Source organism: Salvelinus namaycush, chromosome 31 (genome assembly GCF_016432855.1).
Source record: "Salvelinus namaycush isolate Seneca chromosome 31, SaNama_1.0, whole genome shotgun sequence".
Lineage (NCBI taxonomy): Eukaryota > Metazoa > Chordata > Actinopteri > Salmoniformes > Salmonidae > Salvelinus > Salvelinus namaycush.
The window spans coordinates 46,427,710-46,450,707 of record NC_052337.1 but is presented as its reverse complement, the minus strand read 5'-3'; the positions used below and the strand labels follow the sequence as shown (position 1 = coordinate 46,450,707).

Genomic DNA, 22,998 nt, shown 5'->3' with positions numbered 1-22,998 from the left:
ATGTACGGACAGTTCCGTGGACTTCATGGTATAGTTTCTGCTCTGACATGCACTGTGAACTGTGGGACCTTATTTAGACAGGTGTGTTTCTTTCTAAATTATGTCCAAACATTTTAATTGGCCACAGGTGGACTCTAATCAAGTAGTGACATCTCAAAGATGATCAACAAAAATTGGATGCACCTGAGCTCAATTTGGGGAGGCATAGCAAAAGGGTGTGAATACTTTGCAAAATATTTCTAAAAACATGTTTTGATTTTGTCATGATGTGGTATTGTGTGTAGATGGGTGAGATTTAAAAAAAAAAATGTAATACATTTTTTTTCAGACTGTAACACAACAAAATGTGTAATAAGTCTGTAATAAGGGGTATGAATAGTTTCTGAAGTCACTGAAGCACAATTCAGCTCCTGAGCTAAACTACCAGGCTAGGGTATGATATCATGATTCATGAAAAAAATCACACCCCAGCCCTGTAGGCCTACTGTAGGTTAGAGAGGTTTTCCAGCAAGGTGGATTGAGCCCCTGAGTACCTGCAGCCAGACAAAGTCTGTTTGGGTCCTGGGAAGTAATATACAACTTGATGCTGTTAACTCAACTGCAATGAGCATCTCGCCCTCTCTTGCTTCATGCTTCATACTCTCCCTCTCTCTCTCTCTCTCCCTCCCTCGGTTTCTTTTGTTTTGTTTTCAATTATGTCGCTGACCAGGACAGCGTAGACAAGCTGTGAAGACATCTCTGTTTTTGCCACGTAGGGTGTGAGGGAGACATTAGCAATTCAAATAGGCCAAAGTTGCTGCTTCCTGTTTTTCCCATCCTCTCTGAGTCCTGCAGGAGTATGTTGCTTCATACATGTGCTGTTTCTCTCTTACTGTGTGTAATCAAACACACAGTGACACATAAAGTAACGCTAACAGAGCGAGTAAGGCAGTGGCAGGTAGCAGGATAGAGCAGAGCACTGAGACGGTGAGACAAGCAGCCATCCTTTGAGCTAGCCCTGCTGGCAAATTTTTGCCTTTGGATTGGATCACTGAGATCCAGTGATCCAACTCATCACTGAGATCTATCAGTCTGTATTTGGACTCCTTCCTCTCTCTTCCGTTCTGCTTCCTAGCATGGCCTGCTTTGTCCTTGACATGGAGGGGGATGGATGTACAGCATGAGAGGTAGGGAAGGCTCAGGTGGGTTCTGTTAAGGATGGTGCAGTGTTGTTTTTAAACTAGGCAAGTAATTTAAGAACAAATGTATTATTTACAATGACGGCCTACCCCGGCCAAGCCCTAACCCGGACGATGCTGGGACAATTGGGCGCCGCCTTATGGGACTCCCAATCACAGCCGGTTGTGATACAGCCTGGAATCGAACCAGTCTGTAGTGACACCTCTAGCACTGAGATGCAGTGCCTTAGACCACTGCGCCACTTGGGAGTGTTACAAAACCTTCAGCTAGAAATGTTGGGTCCACTTGGCGTAGCGCAAATGACAACACCTGAATGGCACAGGGCCTGAGTGACTGAGTAACAGGGAGGATGTCCAATCACAATCCCTCACAGACTGGGGCGTGATGATTACATGTTTGTGACAGGTCCTGGAAGGTCAATGAGAGGGTCATTGGCAGAAGAGAGTACATCTGGCCCGTGTGTGTGTGTGTGTGTGTGTGTGTGTGTGTGTGTGTGTGTGTGTGTGTGTGTGTGTGTGTGTGTGTGTGTGTGTGTGTGTGTGTGTGTGTGTGTGTGTGTGTGTGTGTGTGTGTGTGTGTGTGTGACATGTCCTATGAGGTCAATGGAAGGGCTATTGGCAGTAGAGCTCCAGTATGTCTTGGCTTCAATACATCCACATGCTTTTTATTCAGTACATCATGGAGTCATCATGAAGTCAGTAGAAAATAAAAGTGGAGGGCAGAACTTTGAGTGGGAGAGTGAGAAAGTGACAATTGTAATATGGGTGTGCGAGGGGGCGTGCTGCACCACTGCTGAATCAAATCAAAGTGTATTGTTCACATACACACATTTAGCAGATGTTATTGTGGGTGTAGCGAAATGCTTGTGTTCCTAGCTCCAACAGCTAAATTAAGTATAGCTATGAGAAATCTAAGATGTGTCAAATAAATGATATCTAGCTCAGGGCTCCAGCTATGCATTTGGTTTGCTAACTTGCTAGCTAAAGTAAGTGGCTAGATGTCAAGATCAAGCTTCTTGGTTACAGCAGGGACATTAAATCCCCTCTTGGAACAACATCCCTGTTGCCTAAATTGTTTTGTGTGTCAAAAAAACACGCCCGTGGTAATACCGTATACCCCGGTATGGTACAGAAACAGTATGACGGTATGATAATCTGGATACCGCCAAACCCTAACACACATACAGACAGACACACACGCTCTCCGACACCCTGGCCCATCTGGTTTCTCCAGACTGCCTTTCTGCTGACCAAGCTTATTTTAAGACAACAACAGCGCTGATTACCAAATAATCATTGTGTTCTCTTTTGGGCTATCTTGACTTGGCCTACAGATGTAGGACCTCCATTTTAGTCAGTTTCCTACAGCAGAAAATATATATTATATGTGGATTATAATGAATGAAATTTTTGTAGGCGTTTATACATTTTGTAAGGGAAAATCAAGTCTGAAAGCAACGATTAGGGTACATGTGATTGCCCCATTTTACTACGTCATGCCCGGGTCAGTGTTGTCATGCAGTTTCAGTATTTACGACGTGTTGCAGGATTGGAGTCAATTCCATTTCAATTCCAGAAGTAAACAAAATTCCAATTTAACTTTATTAATTGAAAAGCATTGACGATAAATGCAATTGGAATTTCAGTATACTTTCTGAATTGACTGGAATTTTAATTAAATTGACCCCAACCCTTATGTGTTGGTATCTATAGATGTAGGATCTTAATTTGATCACCCTGGTGCAGGAGGTTTAACCCCCTAGAGTTGATGTCTGCTCCCCCACGGAAATCGAATTAGCATAATGTAAAAAGCCTCTTGGGACTCGTCTGAAGTCAGTATAGCCGATCTGCCAACTTCTGTCTGTAGCGTCCGAAAAGTTTGGGCATCACACTAATATGACCCCTCTGTTCAAAGGTGAGACTTTCACTAACACGTACATATCTAGGACGCCAACAGGCCTCACAAGAGTCGTCTGAAGGTCCCTTGGTACCGGTTGAAAAAATGAAGGGAAGTACATATGGAGATTGTTTAGTACCAAAAAAATAAATATATATATATAATGTTTCCTGATCTTTCTTATTTCCTTTAGATATAGGACAGACACTTCAGTACAAAGTTCCTTTAGATTGTTCACTACATGTTGTTCCATGTAGTGAATCTGTTATTCAATGTGTTAGTATGGTCTAATAGCAGTAAGGCCAAATACAATATTTCATCACGAAAAGTTCGATTTTTTTGATACTTCAAGGGGTTGTACTTTTTTTTTTAAATGGCATAGACTGTAATGGGTTAAAAAGGCTTCTGAAGATTGTAATTTCCACTTTGAAATTTCCGACTCAATTTTCCTTTACGAAAAATGTATTATGCCCTACAACAATTTCCGTTAATTATAATCCACATATTTTCCTGCTGTAGCAAACTGGCTCAAATTAAGATCCTACATCTGTAGCTGTGAAAGGAATTCGGATGAAAGTTGTCTTCTATAATATGTGTTGCTTGCTTAGTAGTTATTCAGCAATTATGACCACGGAATTAACGATAAGACTGTCGTGCGATATCATTTCAGATACCTTGCCTTTATAATAAGCAAAGGGCAAAACCTTCCTCGTTGTTGCTTGAATATCTTGAATTACATCATTAGGCCTATTTTTTTTTCCAGACCTTGACTCTACAGCATTCAACAGCATTCCAACTAGCTATTTACCCCCCCCCCCCCCCCCCCCCCCCCCCCCCCCCCGGGCAATAAAATAGAAAAACGAAAGGTCACCATTTTTCAACTGCCTATGGATTTTGTTAAGAATAATATTAATTTCTTAATCTGCCATTAAAACCATACCTTAAGAACCCATTAAAACGCAATTAAATGCATGCATTAGTGACTTTTAAAGCAGTTTATGGAGAAAATAAATCCTATCACCTTAAAAATAGATAATAATTACCCCATCAACCCCTCGGATTGGGTCCCTCATGTTGTGGGGGACGAGGGATAAGGCAGTCGACAGGTTCAACAATGTGTTGCGTTTTACATTTTTAACAAATGGGTGATAGCTGGTTTGTCATGTGAAACTGGAACTTTATGAATTTTCACTCAAACACTTCCAGATTTTTTGCAGAAATACAGTAATTGTCACTTTGGCCAAAATGGGTAATGGAATAATGAGCCAGGAGATAAATAATGGGTTTCCTATGCAAATGAGAACTAATTAGCAGATAGAGTGGAACTCATAGAAGTGTGAGGAGATTCTATTTTGTTCTGATCCAATGTCAGCCAATCCTTTTCTCCAGACCTGTTCAGTCACACTGTAGATTGGCTTTTATTCTAGCAGCGCCCTGGTTCGCTCTGACTAAGCAACATGATCGTTATCGTGTCTCTCTCTCTCTCGTTCTCTCTAGATCTCTATCTCTCTGGTTCTCTCCCTCTGTCTGCTCATGTCTCCACGGTTAAATCCAGTTTATTTTGAATAGATGATATGGGTATTAGTAAAGCATGTATAGTGTGGATGGGGGTTCAACTGTAACTAAAAAATAATTTTTAAAGGAAAATGCTTTACGTGTTAATTTAATAACATTTCTCACTGGAAGTGTTAAACTGGAAGTGTTAGAAATCGTGGACTCACCATTACTGTTAAGTTTAAATAAACAGTTGTTTGATCATTACAAGCTTTGAAATGTGCTATTATTGTGGCTAGTGCATTGGCTTGGCTATGCCCTCTTCTAAACGTATTCCCCCTGCGTACAGCAACCTTACATTTTTTGCCATTTCACTGTGGTCTGTTTGCTTTGGATGATGTCCATGACAAATAATGAATACCCCAATATCTGTGAATTACACTTTTACACCGTGTTGTAAAGTGATTGAAATTCTCCTGTGGCCAAAATGGCTGCGGCTCTCCTCTCTACTACTGCTTTAAAATTCGATTTTTGGATAGTTGTAGTATGCTTGCGCTCTAACCACAATTTGAAGTATTTTCTGGACTGTTGAAAAGGTGCTCAGTCTTAGGAATGTAAAACTGAAATACTGAGCTTCAGGTTAGTAACTTAATTCCTTTGAATAATGGGTAATACTGTCGCGTTTCTGAGCAATCATCTTTGTCCCAGAACTATTAATATTTGAATCCTTGTATCTTAACATATTTTTTCCCCCTTCTCTTTTCTCTGTCTCCAGATCTTCCATATGACCTACGACCTGGCCAGTGCTGTGGTAAGAATATTTAATCTGATAGGGATGATGCTACTGCTCTGCCACTGGGACGGTTGTCTACAGTTCCTGGTTCCCCTCCTACAAGATTTCCCCCAAGATTGCTGGGTGTCGCTAAATGGTATGGTTGTAAGTATTATACCCTACCTCTTGTTTGTTTCTTTCATAGTTGGAAATGTTAAAACATTGGTATCAGTTGGAATCACTTTAAAAAGGTAGGTAGCATAATGGTAACCACATATAACATATCGATTTGCATTAGTATACACATCAAAAGTCCCAAATGCAAACCTCTTTTCTATTTTTTGAGTTATTACATTTTTAACATATTACATTATGTTACTTAGCGATGAAAGCTCCTTAAATCTCTTAATCAATCAGAGACGATTACTGCTGTCAGGCAGCACTGCCGCCAAAAAAATGTTGGATGGCAATCACCTCTTAGATGGCAATCACCTCACTCTCTCACAATTTGTTACTATTAGAAGTTATAACTTTAGAATTATCGATAGCGAGAAGGTGCAAGTCAAGGAATAATTGAGGCCTAGACAAATATACTTGATTCTGTAAAGAATAATCTCAGCTAAAGCATAAAACTGATCAGAATTCTGAAAAATGATGAAGTTATGCCAGGAAATGTTTTTGTGGCATGTGACGTTATATTGAGGACCTGGCAAGCCAGCTTATTCCCTATTATGTATTGTCCAACAGAAATAACTTAAAATGTGGGAACTTCAAAATGGCAATCACCTCACTCTCACCCAATTCGTTACTATTAGAAGTTATAACAGAATTATCGACAGCGAGAATGAATGGTGCAAGTCAAGGAATAATTGAGGCCTGGACAAATATACTTGACTCTGTAAAGAATAAGTTAGGTATAACACTACAAGCTTTGCACACCTGTATTTGGAGAGATTCTCCCATCTTCTCTGCAGATCCTCTCAAGCTCTGTCTGGTTGGATGGGGAGCGTCGCTACACAGCTATTTTCAGGTCTCAGCCAGAGCCAGACTCAAGGGCATTCAGAGACTTGTCCCAAAGCCACTCCTGCATTGTCTTGGCTGTTTGCTTACAGTCGTTGTCCTGTTGGAAGGTGAACCTTTGCCCCAGTCTGATGTCCTGAAACTTCTCGTTTTTATCAAGGATCTCTCCATACTTTGCTCCATCCATCTTTCCCTCGATCCTGACTAGTCTCCCAGTCCCTGCCGCTGAAAAACATCCCCACAGCATGATGTTGCCACCACCGTGCTTCACTGTAGGGATGGTATTGGCGATGTGATGAGTGGTGCCTAGTTTCCTACAGATGTGATGCTTGGCATTCAGGCCAAAGAGTTCAATCTTGATTTCATCAGACCAGAGAATCTTGTTTCTCATGGTCTGAGAGTCCTATAGGTGCCTTTTGGCTAACTCCAAGCAGGCTGTTGTGCTTTTTACTGAGGAGTGGCTTCCATCTGGCCAATCTACAATAAAGGCCTGATTGGTGGAGTGCTGCAGAGATGGTTGTCCTTCTGGAAGGTTCTCACATCTCCACAGAGGAATTCTGGAGCTCTGTCAAAGTGACCATCGGGTTTTGGTCACCTCCCTGACCAAGGCCCTTTTCCCCCGATTGCTCAGTTTGGCCTGGCGACCAGTTCTAGGAACAGTCTTGGTGGTTCCAAACTTCTTCCATTTAACAATGATGGAGGCCACTGTCTTGGGGACCTTCAAAGCTGCACACATGTTTTGGTGCCTTTCCCCTCGACACAATCTTGTCTCGGAGCTCTACAACTATTCCTTCTACCTCATGGCTTGGTTTTTGCTCTGAAATGCACTGTCAACTGTGGGACCTTATATAGACAGGTGTGGGACTTTCAAAATTATGTCCAATCAATTGAATTTACCACAGGTGGACTCCAATCAATTTGTAGAAACATCTCAAGGATGATCAATGAAAACAGGATGCACCTGAGCTCAATTTCGAGTCTCATAGCAAAGAGTCGGAATACTTTTGTATATAAGATCTTTCGTTTTTTTTTTTTTTTTTTTACAAATTTTCAAAAATGTTGGTGTCGGGCAGAGAGCGGAGCAAGGAGGATTGCGCTCTAATCCAGGTGAGGTGACATGGTCGAATGAACGCATTGGCTGATGGCACCCCGCTTCGGCCTCTTGTTTAGGAAACAGGTGGGGGGGGCGAACCCGAACTGACACTCGAACGGCAACAGTCCAGTGGATGATTTCAGCAGTGTGTTATGAGCATACTCTCAACAGACGAGGAACTTGCTCCAGTTGCTGGCCTGGGTGGAGACGAAACAGCTGAGGAACTTCTCCAGCTCCTGGTTGGCCCGCTCTGTTTGCCCATTCGACTGTGGGTGGAACCCTGAGGAGAGACTCACCATCAGGGAGCAGAAGGCTTTCCAATACTGTGTGACGAACTGGGGCCCACGATCCGAGAAAATGTCCTGGGGAAGTCCGTGTAGTTGAAAGACATGGGTAGTCATGAGATCAGCAGTCTCCTTCACTGAGGGCAACTTGGGTAAGGCGATGAAATGGGCTGCCTTGGAAAACCAATCGACAACCACCAGGATAGTGGTAAGCCCTTGGCATGGGGGTAACCCTGTGATAAAGTCTATGGACAGGTGGGCCCAGGGCCGGCTAGGGATGGGCAGAGGTTGGAGCAACCCAGCCCGTCGCGACCATGAGGACTTGCTTTGGGCACAGGTGGAGCAGGCCGTAACGAAGGATCTCACATCCTCAATCATGTTGGGCCACCAGAATTTCCGCCTCAGGAATTCCAGTGTCCGATTAACTCCTGAATGCCCAATTAATTTAGAGGAGTGTCCCCATTGTAGTACTCGGGATCGGGCTGATCGTGGAACATGATCGTTGACCCCGGCCGGAGTCAGGTTCTTGGGTCTGGGCTTGTCGGACCGTGGTCTCAATACTCATATCACGGGGGCCACAATGCGGGAGCTGGGTATGGGCTCGGAGTCCCTCTCCTCATTAGAGACATCGTGTTGGCGTCTGTTATCTGATTCTTGGATCCCGGGCGATAGGCTAGGGTGAACCTGTTATAGAACAGAGCCCAGCTAGCCTGGCGAGCGTTCAACATCTTGGTTTCTTGAATGAAGACCAAGTTCTTATGGTCCGTCCAGATCACGAAAGGATGAGGTTCCCCCTCCAACCACTGTCTCCACCCCTCAAGGGCCCACTTAACAGCCAAGAGCTCCCGGTTGAATACATGGTAGATGCGCTCCACTGGTGAGGACGGCACATGCGTGCAGTTTCTTGTCCCCCTCTTTCCGCTGTGAATGGACCGCCCCTGCTCCGGTGTTATAAGCATCCATCTCTACCACGAAGGGACCGGTAGGATCAGGTTGGACGAGGATGGGTCCGGAGGTGAAATGTCCCTTGAGCTCCACGACTGCCCTGTCAGCCTCAGGGGTCCAGCAAAAACATTTATTGGACTTCCAGGTTAGGGGCATGACAGGCGCTGCCACCGCACCAAAGTTGCATATAAAACGCCTATAAAATGAGTACACCCAAGGAACAGCTGGACTTGATTGTGTGAGGCGGGACCGTGCCAGCCACCCTTACCTTTACAGGGTCCATTTGGATGCCGGTGGTAGGGATAATGTGCCCAGGAAAGAAACTTGGGCTACCTGGAACTCACACTTCTCCATCTTCATGTATTGTTGACTCTGCAGGAGGCATCTCAGGTCTTAGCGGACATGCAGATGTGTTCCAGAAGGGTCCTGGAGAAGATCAGGGTGTCGTTGAGGTAAACAAAGATGACCCGATTCAACATACCCCTAAGCATGTCATTGACCAATGCTTGGAAGACTGTCGATAATCTGCAGGGCTGACTAAATACTCATAGTGGCCACCCAGGGTGTTAAAGGCAGTCTTCCATTCATCTCCCTCTCTGATTCTCCCCAGATTGTAAGCGTTGCGGAGGTCCAGTTTGGTGAAGAATTGAGCCCAATGGGCCAACTCCAATGCGGCAGACATCAGGGGTAGGGGGTAATCATAATCCTGTCCAGCCCACTGTAATCAATGCAGGGATGAAGACCTCCATTCTTCTTTCCCATGAAGAAGAAGCCTGCACCAGCTGGGGATGTAGAGGAGTGAATGAAACCTGCCTCCAGCGATTCCCGGATGTAACTGTCCATGACTGCGGCTTCAGAGGTTGAGAGGGAGTACAGGCGGCCCTGGGGAGGAGGGGAGCCGGGTAGGACTTCTATGGCGCAGTCGTATGGATGATGAGGAAGGAATGGGCGGATTGCCTCCTACTGAAGGCCTCCCGGAGGTCAAAGTACTCGGGATGTAGAGCAGAAACGTCTTGGTCTTCAATGGATGCTGGGGAACACGGCGAGGCTCTTGGTGGGGGTCTTAGGCATTTAGACTCACAGTTCTTACCCCAGTCTAGTAGGTGTCCCGTGGACCAGGAGAATAGTGGGTTATGTAGCACTAGCCATGGGTAACCTAGGATAAGGTGGTCCTCAGGAGAAGTGATCAAAAGAAAACTAAGAGTCTCTGAGTGGTTCACCCAAACCTGCAGTAGAATGGGTTTGGTCTGATATTCCACCATGCCGGAGCCGATGGGGCGTCCATCGAGGGCTTGAATCTGTAGAGGGATGAGACATTTCATGCAGGGGATTTGTAATTCTCTGGTAAAGTCTTGGTGAATGAAATGATCCGCGGCCTTGTAGTCCAAGAAGGCTTGAACTTGGTGCTGACGGTTGTCCCAATGGAGCGTTGCGGATAGTGTCTGATGGTGGCCTGGTAGCTGGGGTGTAATTTCACAGCTTGTCAGGGTCTCCCCTTGTCCTGGTGAGCCCCGGCGTTTCCTGTCAACTCTGGGCATGTAGAACGATATGTCCGAGACCTCCGCAGTAGAGGCAGCAGCATGCGTCGCGCATGCGCCTGCCACATTCCTGTGAGCTCAGACTATCATGACACAAGGCAAGACCCAGATGCAGACACAGATGCAGACCCAGATGCAAGACCCAGATGCAGACAACCATTTTCAGGTCTTGCCATAGATGCTCAATGGTTGTCTAGAATTTTTTTAAGAATAATGGGCAAATGTTATACAATCCAGGTGTGGAAAGCTCTTAGTCATACCCAGAAAGGTGTGTCTACAAAGTATTGACTCAGGGGTGTAATAATTATGTAAATGAGGGGTGTAATAATTATGTAAATTAGATATTTCTGTATTTAATTTAATACATTTGCACAAATGTCTAAAAACATGTTTCCATCTGTCATTATGGGGTATTGTGTGTAGATGGGTTAGATGTTTTTATTTATTTAATCCATTTTGAATTCAGGCTGTAACACAACAAAATGTGGAATAAATCAAGGGGTATGAGTTATTTCGGAAGGCACTGTATATGTGACCGGTCTTATGTACAGTAGTAAAATTTGAAATTGTGTTTTTTACATTGGATAAAAGTAGACTCAGAGCTACAAAATGGTATATCATACACTACAGTTGAGGAACAATGGGAAAGTAATTTTGCTTTGAAAGTTGATAAACTTGTAAACTCACTTTTGAGAAATTGGCTTTTGAATCTTTTGGTACTACTACGGGAGAGCCCTTCTTTGTCTATACCCATTCAGCATCGTTCACACCCTCTTAAGCTTTATCCCCGCCCATCTCTTTAACCTGTTTGGGCGGCAGCCCGACACCGGTACACTTATGACAACATTCAGCTCAAGTGCAGGGCGCGAAATTCAAAAGATCTTTTTTTTAAATATTTAACTTTCACACATTAACAAGTCCAATACAGCATATGAAAGGTACACATCTTGTGAATCAAGCCAACATGTCCGATTTTTAAAATGTTTTACAGGGAAGACAAAATATGTAAATCTATTAGCTAACCACGTTAGCAAAAGACACCACTTTTCTAACTCCATCAGTTTCTTACTCCATCACTAGCTATCACAAATTCGACCAAATAAAGAAATAAATAGCCACTAACCAAGAAAAAACTTCATCAGATGACAGTCTGATAACATATTTATGTATAGCATATGTTTTGTTCGAAAAATTTGCATATTTCAGGTATAAATCATAGTTCACATTTCAGCTACAATCAGAAATTGCACCGAAAGCAGCCATAATATTTACAGACACCAACGTCAAATACCTAATTACTCATCATAAAACATTTCAGAAAAATACATAGTGTGCAGCAATTGAAAGACAGGCATCTTGTGATTCCAGACAATATTTCCGATTTATTAAATGTTTTACAGCGAAAACAAAATGTAGCGCTATATTAGCGTAGCCACAATAGCCAGAAACACTTGGGCGCCCACGACCAGTTCACATGCACGACAGATATTAGAAATAGCATTATAAAATGTTTCTTACTTTTGGTGATCTTTCGTCAGAATGTTGGACAAGGTGTTCTTTGTCCAGAAACGTCGTTGTTTTGAACTGGAACGGCAAATTCCCCTCTTCATTTAGCATGGGCACTTGCCAAGTGCTACATATATCTCCAACGTAATCAAAGTCAGAGAACGGATCACGGCAAAACTCCCGAAAAAATTTCAATAATCTGATTAAACTATATTGAAAAAACATACTTTACGATGATATGGACACATGTATCAAAAAAAATCTAAGACGGAGAAGTTATTCGTTCATAACAACAGCTAAAAAGAAGCCAAATCCATGTCCCCTTTGCGCGCTCCAGAAACCGGAAGTGGACGGTCACGTCAAAGAAAGAGCTTTTATTCCACCTTAGACCAAGATAAACACAATTCTTTTTTTCTCACCACCTCTTGACCAACCAGGGGAAGGTGTATGAAATGTACGTAGGCTCTTACGTCTTATGCCCATGTATAGGCAAGAAGTTGAACAGAGCATCGATTTCTGACATTTCACTTCCTGGTCAGGAAAAGTGCTGCAGAAGGAGTTCTGTTTCACTCAGAGAAATAATTCCAACGGTTTTAGAAACTAGAGAGTGTTTTCTATCCAATAATAATAATAATATGCATATTGTACGAGCAAGAATTGAGTACGAGGCCGTTTGAAATGGGCACGATTTAACTGGCTACTCAATACTTTCCAGTGCAGCCATAAGAGTTAAGGGTTGATCCGAGCATTGTGTACTAACAACAGAAGTCAAGCACCCAAGTTAACTTGTTAGCTACTTCCAGAAACAAATGACAGTGCCTAGTTAAATAAATAAAAACTCACAAAACATTACTTGCCCTAGCAGAGCTGGTTAGGCTGTTATGTCATCCTGAGTGTTGGTGACTGCAACTGTGCTGTCAGATTGTTCGTTGGTAAATTCAAAATGTGTCGCTCTCGGAGCGTTCAGAGCACACACCGGACACTCTGGCCGATGAGTAGGGTTGATCCAAACGTTCTGACCTCACAACGGCAATCAAGCACCCAAGCTAACTGGCTTACATTGGCTAGCTTGCTAGCTACTTCCAGAAACACATAATGAAAGAACACCAAACTGTGACCATTTTACTCGCCCTAGCAGAGCTGGTTAGGCAGTTTTTATGTTATCCAGAGCGTTGTTGACTGCAAGTGTGCTGCTGGCAACAATTGTATTACGCTTATTTACCGACGTTACCTGACACCGGCCATATTCAACGGGTGTTGAGCATTCGTAAATTCATCAGTTATTCTGCGCTCTGGAACACTCAGACGGGAGTGCTCTGAAATCGGAGTAGATGGCCTGACTGAATTTACGAACGCACCCGAAATGGTTACTTGCATAGTGGAGTCTTTTGTTAAGACATGTAGCTAGCTAGCTAGGTAAACAATGAACCATAATCCCCACTCATGACATTACTACCCTGCATGAATCTGCAGGTATCTAAACAACCAGATTCAATGTTAGCTAGCTAACATGAGGCTATATCTAGCCAAGCAAATGTCTCTTTCTGTCAAATTTATAAACGTGTAATATCTGAAAATGTAGCTAGCTAGACTATCTTACCTGTATATATCATTCATGGATGGATGCGTCTCCTGTCATGGATGCCATGGTTGCCTTTAGTTTGAAGATGTAATCTGGAGACAGGTGTTTTCTCCATCCCCTTAGCTATCAAACTCGAATTCCACTGATTTCAAAACTCCGTCCTCCAGAAATTAGAGAGCAACACTTATGCAGTTTTAATACACAATACATTTTTTTTAAAGCCGGGTTAGACAGGATTACCTAGACATACTGACCAGCTCAAATAGAAAGAAGTGTGCTATATGGCAGACCAATCCAAACATCTCTCGACATGTCCAGCCCACTCATGATCTCAGCCGATCATGGCTAGCGTGAAGGTTGGTGTCTTTTAATGTGGCTAAACCAACTAGGCTGGTAATTTAACAATTATATTTGTATTTACAGATGGCATACAAGTTTGTTATTAAGGCACATGAAAGTTCACATTCGCATTTTGATTGTAAAAAAGTAACGGCTCTCCTTTCAAGTAGTGGCCCGTGACATACGCTTATGTCACGTTCCTGACCTTGTTTTCCTTTTGTATAGTTGTGTTTAGTGGGTCAGGACGTGAGCTGGGTGGGCAGTCTGTGTTGTTTGTTCTATGTTAAGTGTCAGGTTTAATTGACCTTGTATGGCTCTCAATCAGAGGCAGGTGTTTTACGTTTTCCTCTGATTGAGAACCATATATAGGTAGGTTGTTTCACATTGTTTGTTGTGGGTGGTTGTCTTCCGTGTCTGTGTATGTTGCACCACACGGGACTGTTTCGTTTTGTCGTTCGTGTATGTAGTCTGTTCCTGTTCGTGCGTTCTTCGTATATTGTAAGTTCTCAAGTCCAGGTCTGTCTACATCGTTTATTTGTTTTGTAGTTTGTTGAAGTGTTTTCGTGTTTCGTCTTGACTTTAATAAACTTCATTATGTCATGTAACAACGCTGCGCTTTGGTCCAATCCCAAATCCTCCTCTTCGGACGAAGAGGAGGAAAACGATCGTTACAGCCTAGTTTCCTGAAAAGGTTCACATATATACATACAGTACCAGTCAAAAGTTTGGACACACATAATCATTACAGGGTTTTTCTTTATTTTTGCTATATTCTACATTGTAGAATAATAGTGAAGACATCAAAACTATGAAATAACACATATGGAATCATTTGGTAACCAAAAAAGTGTTATATTTGAGATTCTTCAAATTAGCCACCAAGCCGCCAAGTAAAATAAAAAAAATTAAAACACATCTCAACATCAACTGTTCAGAGAAGACATGAATGAGGCCTTCATGGTCGAATTGCTGCAAAGAAACCACTTCTAAAGGACACCAATAATAAGAAGAGACTTGCTCGGGCCTAGAAACATGAGCAATGGACATTAGACCAGTGGAACTCTGTCCTTTGGTCTGATGAGTCCAAATTTTTGATTTTTGGTTCCAACCACTGTGTCTTTGTGAAACGCAAAATAGGTGAAAGGATGATCTCAGAATGTGTGATTCCCACCATGAAGCATGGAGGAGGAGGTGTGATGGTGTCAGTGATTTATTTTGAATTCAAGGTACACTTAACCAGCATGGCTACCACAGCATTCTGCAGCGATACGCCATCCCATGTGGTTTGCGTTTAGTGGGACTATCATTTGTTTTTCAACAGGACAATGACCCAACACACCTCCAGGCTGTGTAAGGGCTATAAGTCCGAGAAGCAGAGTGATGGAGTGCTGCATCAAATGACCTGGCATCCACAATCACCAGACCTTAAGCGGATCAGTTAATGTGATTTTACTTCACTATATCGCTATTGGATTAGCTGACTCTCCCTTGGCCGGTAAAAAGGACTCTCCTTCTGAAGCTCCTCTCTCCATGGTTCTTCTTTGGTAGCTAACTCAGCCGTCAATAAGTTATCTCTGCTCTCTCTACTTTATATCTGCTAGCTTTTTTGTTCCTGCCTGTGCTAGTCTAGTTGGTGTTGTTCTCTGGCTTTCTACTTAGCTATGTTGACCGTGGTGGTTGGCTAGTTAGTTGACTAGGCTAACTAGCAGACTAAAATAACTAACATTGCTGGCTGGCTTGCTGGCTTAACTGCATTGACCAGTAACATTATTTGATAACTGGTTAGATGGTGTTATGTATTTCCAAAACTTTGGTTTACTTTAATGTAGCATTAACTTTTTATGGCTGCAGGGGCAGTTTTGAGTAGCTTGGATGAAAAGGTGCCCATTGTAAATGGCCAGCTCCTCAGTCTCAGTTGCTAATATATGCATATTATTATTAGTAGGATAGAAAACCCTCTAAAGTTTCCAAAACTGTCAAAATATTGTCTGTGAGTATAACAGAACTGATATTGCAGGCGAAACCCTGAGGAAAATCCAAACAGGAAGTGGCTTCTATTTTGAAAACTCCATGTTCCATAGCCTCCCTTTGCTGGATTTAAAGGGATATGAACCAGATTCCTTTTCCTATCGCTTCCTCAAGGTGTCAACAGTCTTCAGACATAGTTTCAGGCTTTTATTTTGAAAAATGAGCCAGAACGATAACATCTCGTCAAGTGGTCACATGAGTTTTGCTCGCGCAACAGAGTTTGGACAGCCATTGTTTTTCCCTCTCCTACTGTGAAAGACATTTGCGGTTGATATATTATCGATTATATATTTTAAAAACAACCTGAGGATTGATTATAAAAAACGTTTGACATGTTTCTGTGGACATTATGGAAACTATTTGGAATTTTCGTCTGCGTTGTCGTGACCGCTCTTTCCTGTGGATTTCTGAACATAACGCGCCAAACAAACGGAGGTATTTTGGATATAAAAATAATCTTTATGGAACAAAAGGAACATTTGTTGTCTAACTGGGAGTCTCGTGAGTGAAAACATCCGAAGATCATCAAAGGTAAACGGTTAATTTGATTGCTTTTCTGATTTTCGTGACCGAGCTACTTGATGCTAAGTGTACTTAATGTTTTGTCGAGCGTTCGATAAACTTACACAAACGCTTGGATTGCTTTTGCTGTAAAGCATAATTTCAAAATCTGACACGACAGGTGGATTAACAAAAGGCTAAGCTGTGTTTTCCTATATTGCACTTGTGATTTCATGAATATAAATATTTTTAGTAATATTTATTGAATGTAGCGCTATGCTATTCAGCGGTTGTTGATGACACTTATCCCGTTAATGGGATTGCAGCCATAACAGGTTTTAAGCTATGAGTTGATAGCCACTGGATGACTTATGCAATGCTAAACTAACGTTAACAGGCTGGTAGGGCTAATATTAGCAGGCTACTGATGACAGGTTTCTACACTTGGCATTCTCTCAACCAGCTTCACCTGACATGCTTATCCATCAGTTTTGAAGGAGTTCCCACATATGCTGAGCACTTGTTGGCTGCTTTTCCTTCACTCTGCAATCTAACTCATCCCAAGAGGTTAAAGACAACAAAGTCAAGGTATTGGAGTGGCCATCACAAAGCCTTGTCCTCAATCCTATAGAACATTTGTAGGTAGAACTGAAAAAGCGTATGCGAGCAAGGAGGCCTACAAACCGGACTCAGTTACATCAGCTCTGTCAGGAGGAATGGGCCAAAATTCACCCAACTTATTGTGGGAAGCTTGTGGAAGGCTTCCCGAAACGTTTGACCAAAGTTAAACAATTTAAAGGCAATGCTACCAAATACTAATTGAGTATATGTAAACTTCTGACCCACTGGGAATGTGATGAAAGAAATAAAACATTCTCTCTACTATTATTCTGACATTTCACATTCTTAAAATAAAGTGGTGATGCTAACTGACCTAAAACAGGGATTTTTTTACTAGGATTAAATGTCAGGAATTGTGAAAAACTGAGTTTAAATGTATTTGGCTAAGGTGTATGTAAACCTCCGGCTTCACTGTACATGGCGTGGTTCTTGTTTACCAGTTGAATGTGTGTACTGTATGCTGACAGTATGCATGTTTATAGTAGGCCTTAGCATGCTCATTAATCCCCCAGCGGGAGATTCGCTGCTGCAATGGTGGCTTCTCCGGGCATGGTTGCTTTGACATGGTTAAGTTGGTTCCCCATGCAGATCAATTCATAGACATAGTGTACATGTACAGTATATATGTTGATATACATCATTGGTTGTGTGCCATATTATCAACACTACAACATACAGTTACATAAACACATTACACCATACTTCAACATTTTAACATAATGCAGGTCTCTATTGCAAATATATTTTGTCTCAATTAGACTAACCAGTGTAAATGAAGGCTAAATGAGCATATTGCTTACTACTTCAACACACTGTAAGCTTATACTATACAGGATCTTTTAATAATATTTTTCTCTTAGATTTTCTATCATTCTGAAAGGGACTATAAACTGATCAAAAATATAAATGCAATATGTAAAGTGTTGGTCCTATGTTTGATGAGCTGAAATAAAAGATCCCAGAAATGTTCCATATGCACGAAATAAAAACCTGTGCACAAATGTGTTTACATCCCTGTAAGTGATAATTTCTCCTTTGCCAAGATACTCTATTCACCCTACAGGTGTGGCATTTCAAGAAGATTATTAAACAGCATGATCATTACACAGGTGCACCTTGTGCTGGGGACACTTAAAGGCCAGTCTAATTTTTGTACAGCTTTGCCACAAGTTTTGAGGGAGTGTACAATTGGCATGCTGACTGCAGGAATGTCCACCAGCACTGTTGCCAGAGAATTTATTGTTAATTTCTCTGCCATAAGCTGCTTCCAGCGTCGTTTTAGAGAATTTGGCAGTACGTCCAACCCTCCTCACAACCACAGACCACGTGTATGGCATTGTGTGGGTGAGCAGTTTGCTGATGTCAACGTTGTGAACAGAGTGCCCCATGGTAGCAGTGTTTTTATGGCATGGGCAGGCATAAGCTACGGAAGACAAACACGATTGCATTTTGTCAATGGCAGTTTGAATGCACAGAGATACCTTGATGAGGTCCTGAGGCACATTGTAGTGCCATTCATCTGCCATCATCACCTCATGTTTCAGCGTGATAATGCACGGCCTCATGTTACAAGGATCAATTTCCTGGAAGTACACAATTTCCTGGAAGCTGAAAATGTCCCATTTCTTCCATGGCCTTCATACTCACCAGACATGTCACCCATTGAGCATGTTTGGGATGCTCTGGATTGACGCGTACGACAGCGTGTTCCAGTTCCCGCCAATATCCAGCAACTTCACAAAGCCATTGAAGAGGAGTGGGACAACATTCCACAGGTCACAATCAACAGCCTGATCAACTCTATGCGAAGGAGATGTGTCGCGCTGCATGAGGCGAATGGTGGTCACACCAGGTACTGACTGGTTTTCTGATCTATGCCCCTACTTTTTTTAAGGTATTCGTGACCAATAGATGTATATCTGTATTTCCAGTAATGTGAAATCCACAGATTACGGCCTAATTAATTTATGGGGCGGCAGGTAGCCTTGTGTTTAGAGCGTTGGACTAGTAACCGAAAGGTTGCAAGATCGAATCCCCGAGCTGACAAGGTAAAACTCTGTCGTTCTGCCCCTGAACAAGACAGTTAACCCACTGTTCCTAGGATGTCATTGAAAATAAGAATTTGTTCTTACCTGACTTGCCTAGTTAAATAAAGGTTAAAAACATAATATTCAATTGGCTGATTTCCTGATATAAACTGTAACTCAGCAACAATACTAGAGTAAGGATATACAGTGCATTCGGAAAGTATTCAGACCCCTTCCCTTTTTCCACATTTTGTTACGTTACTGCCTTTAAAAAAATCCCAATCTATACACAATACCTCATAATGAACATATTTTAAAAAATGTTTGCAAATGTATATATATTTTTTAAAACACATACCTAAATTACATACAGTAAGTATTCAGACCCTTTCCTATGAGACTCGAATTTGAGCTCAGGTGCATCCTGTTTCCATTGATCATCCTTGAGTTGTTTCTACAACTTGATTGGAGTCCATCTGTGGTAAATTCAATTGATTAGACATGATTTGGAAAGGCACACTCCTGTCTATATAAGGTCCCACAGTTGACAGTGCATGTCAGAGCAAAAACCAAGCCATGAGGTTGAAAGACTGGTCTGTAGCGCTCCAAGACAGGATCGTGTCGAGGCACAGATCTGGGGAAGGGTACCAAAAAATGTCTGCAGCATTGAAGGTCCCCAAGAACACATTGGCCTTCATTCTTAAATGGAAGAAGTTTGGAACCACCAATACTCTTCCTAGAGCTGGCCGTCCGGCCATACTGAGCAATCGAGGGAGAAGGGCCTTGGTCAGGGAGGTGACCAAGAAGCCAATGGTCACTCTGACAGAGCTCAAGAGTTCCTCTGTGGAGATGGGAGAACCTTCCAGAAGGACAACCATCTCTACTGCACTCCACCAATCAGGCCTTTATGATAGAGTGGCCAGACGGAAGCCACTCCTCAGTAAAAAGGCACATGACATCCCGCTTGGGGATTGCCAAAAGGCACATAAAGGAATCTCAGACCATGAGAAAGAAGATTCTCTGGTCTGATGAAACCAAGATTGAACTCTTTGGCCTGAGTGCCAAGTGTCACGTCTGGAGGAAACCTGGCACCATCCCTAGGGTGAAGCATGGGGGTGGCAGCATCATGCTGTGAGGATGTTTTTCAGCGACAGGGACTGGAAAACTAGTCAGGATCGAGGGAAAGATGAACTGCGCAAAGTACAGTGAGATCCTTGATGAAAACTTGCTCCAGAGAGCTCTGGACCTGAGACTGGGGCGAAAGACAACGACCCTAAGAACATCGCCATGACAACACAGGGTTGGCTTTGGGACATGTCTCTGAATATCCTTGAGTGGCCCAGTCAGAACCCAGACTTGAACCTGATCGAACATCTCTGGAGAGACATGAAAATAGCTATGCAGCGACGCACCCCATCCAACCTGACAGAGCTTCAGAGGATCTGCAGAGAAGAATGAGAGAAACTCCCCAAATACAGGTGTGCCAAGCTTGTAGCGTCATACCCAAGAAGACGTGAGGCTGTAATCGCTGCCAAAGGTGCTTCAACAAAGTACTGAGTAAAGGGTCTGAATAGTTTTGTAAATGTAAAAAAGTATATATATATATTATTTTTATTTTATTTTATACATTTGCAAAAAATTCAAAAAACGTTTTTTGCTTTGTCATTATGGAATATTGTGTGTAGATTGATGAGGGGGGAAAACGATTTAATCCATTTTAGAATAAGGCTGTAACGTAACAAAATGTTTAACATGTCAAGGGGTCTGAATACTTCCCGAATGTACTGTATAGGAAAATAAACATAAGCCTTCAAACTGTATGCCTTTTTGACCCCTTTGTTTTTTTGGCTGCAACCACACAACCAAACCCTGAACCCAATGAACTGTTTGTTACATTACTCATCTTAATAAATGTCACAAATGTCACAAGCCTCCAGGTCAGGATATTCTGTTCAACTCCTGAGCTGCTAACCCACTTCCTAGTGGCATAAATTCCATCCTCCTGCAAGCCACTAGTCTTGAAGACTTCAATGTCGATTTTATAAAATAAATAAAACATTAAAAAAGAGAGTAGAGTCATATAATATGGCTAGCAAGCCACCAAACAGGCCCCTACATCTGTGACTACGTCCAAAATGGTACCCTATTCCCTATATAGTATATTACTTTTGACCAGAGCCCTTTAGGCCTCTATAGGCACTACAAAGTGAATAGGGTGCCATCTGGGATGCACACTATGACTCCCGGCAAGGCACCTAAGCTCAATTTGGAAAGACGGATGTGACAGCTCCCTGATACAGTCTCTTGTAGTTGCTCTTCCTGAGTGGCGGACTCCTCCAATTTTCTCTCCTGTTCCTCTCTTTCTGTGAACTAAAAGTGCCGAGGAAGTACTCCAGCAGAACACTTCATAGAAAGAACTACTCGTGCACCTCTAGAACATTGTCACTCCCAACCCCCACTGTCTCAAACACTGTTGTACTAAATATAACATTTGTTCTATGTTCTGTCTTATATTGGTGTTTTCTAGAATGCTTCCTCCTGTGCTCTGTCTTTAACTGTTGTTACATTCCCCAGTTTCTGTGTTGTAGTTTGTATTTGAGTGTGTGTGTTTCAGGAGATGGCTTCCTGAAATTCTCCCCAAGCAGCTGATTGGTCGGCCCCAATTGATGATTGGAGCGCTGACCCCTTCCCCGAGTCAAGATACAGCTGTCTCTAATTACTATTGCCACCTGAAGCTATAAAAGCCAGTGTTCTGTTGTTCAGAAGAGGGAGATCATAGGCAGGCTAAGATCATAGGCGGCCTGAGATCATAGGCGGCCTGAGATCATAGGCGGCCTGAGATCATAGGCAGGCTGAGATCATAGGCAGGCTGAGATCATAGGCAGGTTGAGATTGAATGTGAGAGAGATCATAGGCAGGCTTAGATCATTGTAGGCTGAGATCATTGCTGGAGAGATTGAATGTTATATAGATCATTGCTGAGAGAGGAGGTTGTTGGCTGAGGGTTATAGCATGTTGGTCGTTGGTATGTACTGTGTTAGTTGTTGCTGGGAGCAGTTGGTATGTTCTGTGTGAGATTGTTGCTCAGATAGAGATTATTTGATGTCCTTTGTTTCTTAGTTTGTTTGAGTATTGTTTTATATGCTGTTTCATTTGTTCCCAGGGGGGAAGGGACCTAGGGAGTGCTTAGGCAAGAGGCCCGCGGGCATGCATATACCCGTAGTATATTCAATGTCTAGGCACACTAGGTAAGACCTGGGCGGACCACCCCCTGTATTTTGGTTAGGGCACCAGGTGGTGCTAAGTTAGGTAAGTAGTGGGTAGGCAGGTTAGATAGGAGAGGGGGAGCTTTGATATTTACTTTCTTTGCTTTGGTTCCGTCCAGCCCCTTTCCCCATATTACCGTGTAAGGAATAAAATCCTAGTAAACGGTCAATTCTGCCTTTTTGTCATCCTTTCTCACACTTACAGTCCATATCTCTTTCACTTCACGGGGAGTTGAGTTGTAGCAGGGTGTTGCGTTCCCTCTTCTTAGAGGCATGCGTAACACTGTGTTGATGCATCACCTGTGTCACATTTTATGTTCTTTCTTTTCCTGCTGTGACACCTCCAGTGTGTGCTAGGCTTCATCATACCGTGCTGTTGTATTTTATTACATCCATTTTATGTTCTTTCTTTTCCTGCCGTGCCACCTCCAGTGTGTGCTAGGCTTCATTATACCGTGCTGTTGTACTTTATTACATCCATTGTATGTTCTGTCTTTTACTGCTGTTTGTCTGCCACATGTATGCCAACTCCTCGCTCTCTTTTACTGTTGCTGTAGTGCCTGCCACCTCCAGTGTCTGATGCATCACACACTGCACTGTTATACTTTATAACAAATTCCTACTAGGTTTTTTTGCTGCCGCTCTCTTGGAAGCCACCTCAAGTGTTCTGTCTTATACCGTCGCTGTAGTGCCTGCAACTATTGTACTTTACCCAGGTCTTTCTCTGCTGCTGTCTTGTATGCCACCTCCAGTCTGTCAATTACTCAGCTCCCTACATGGAAGCCTTTGAAACCTGTATGATAGAACTGCAGGATCTGATTTCTCTTGAGGAATTTAGCAGGTTGGTTGATGAACATGCCCTGTCTTTTATCGGAGTTGTCTTTTCTTGTATGCCACACCTGCCAGT

General features: G+C 42.7%; 1 protein-coding gene across 1 annotated transcript in view; it reads left to right on the top strand.

Annotated features, from left to right (window-relative positions):
* The window catches only part of LOC120026178 (potassium/sodium hyperpolarization-activated cyclic nucleotide-gated channel 1-like), a 185,338-nt gene that overhangs the window by 72,288 nt on the left and 90,052 nt on the right, over positions 1–22,998 (top strand). The window contains exon 3 of the mRNA XM_038971003.1: positions 5,345–5,506. Within this exon, the coding sequence (XP_038826931.1) occupies positions 5,345–5,506 (162 nt within the window). The remainder of the gene's footprint in view (positions 1–5,344; positions 5,507–22,998) is intronic.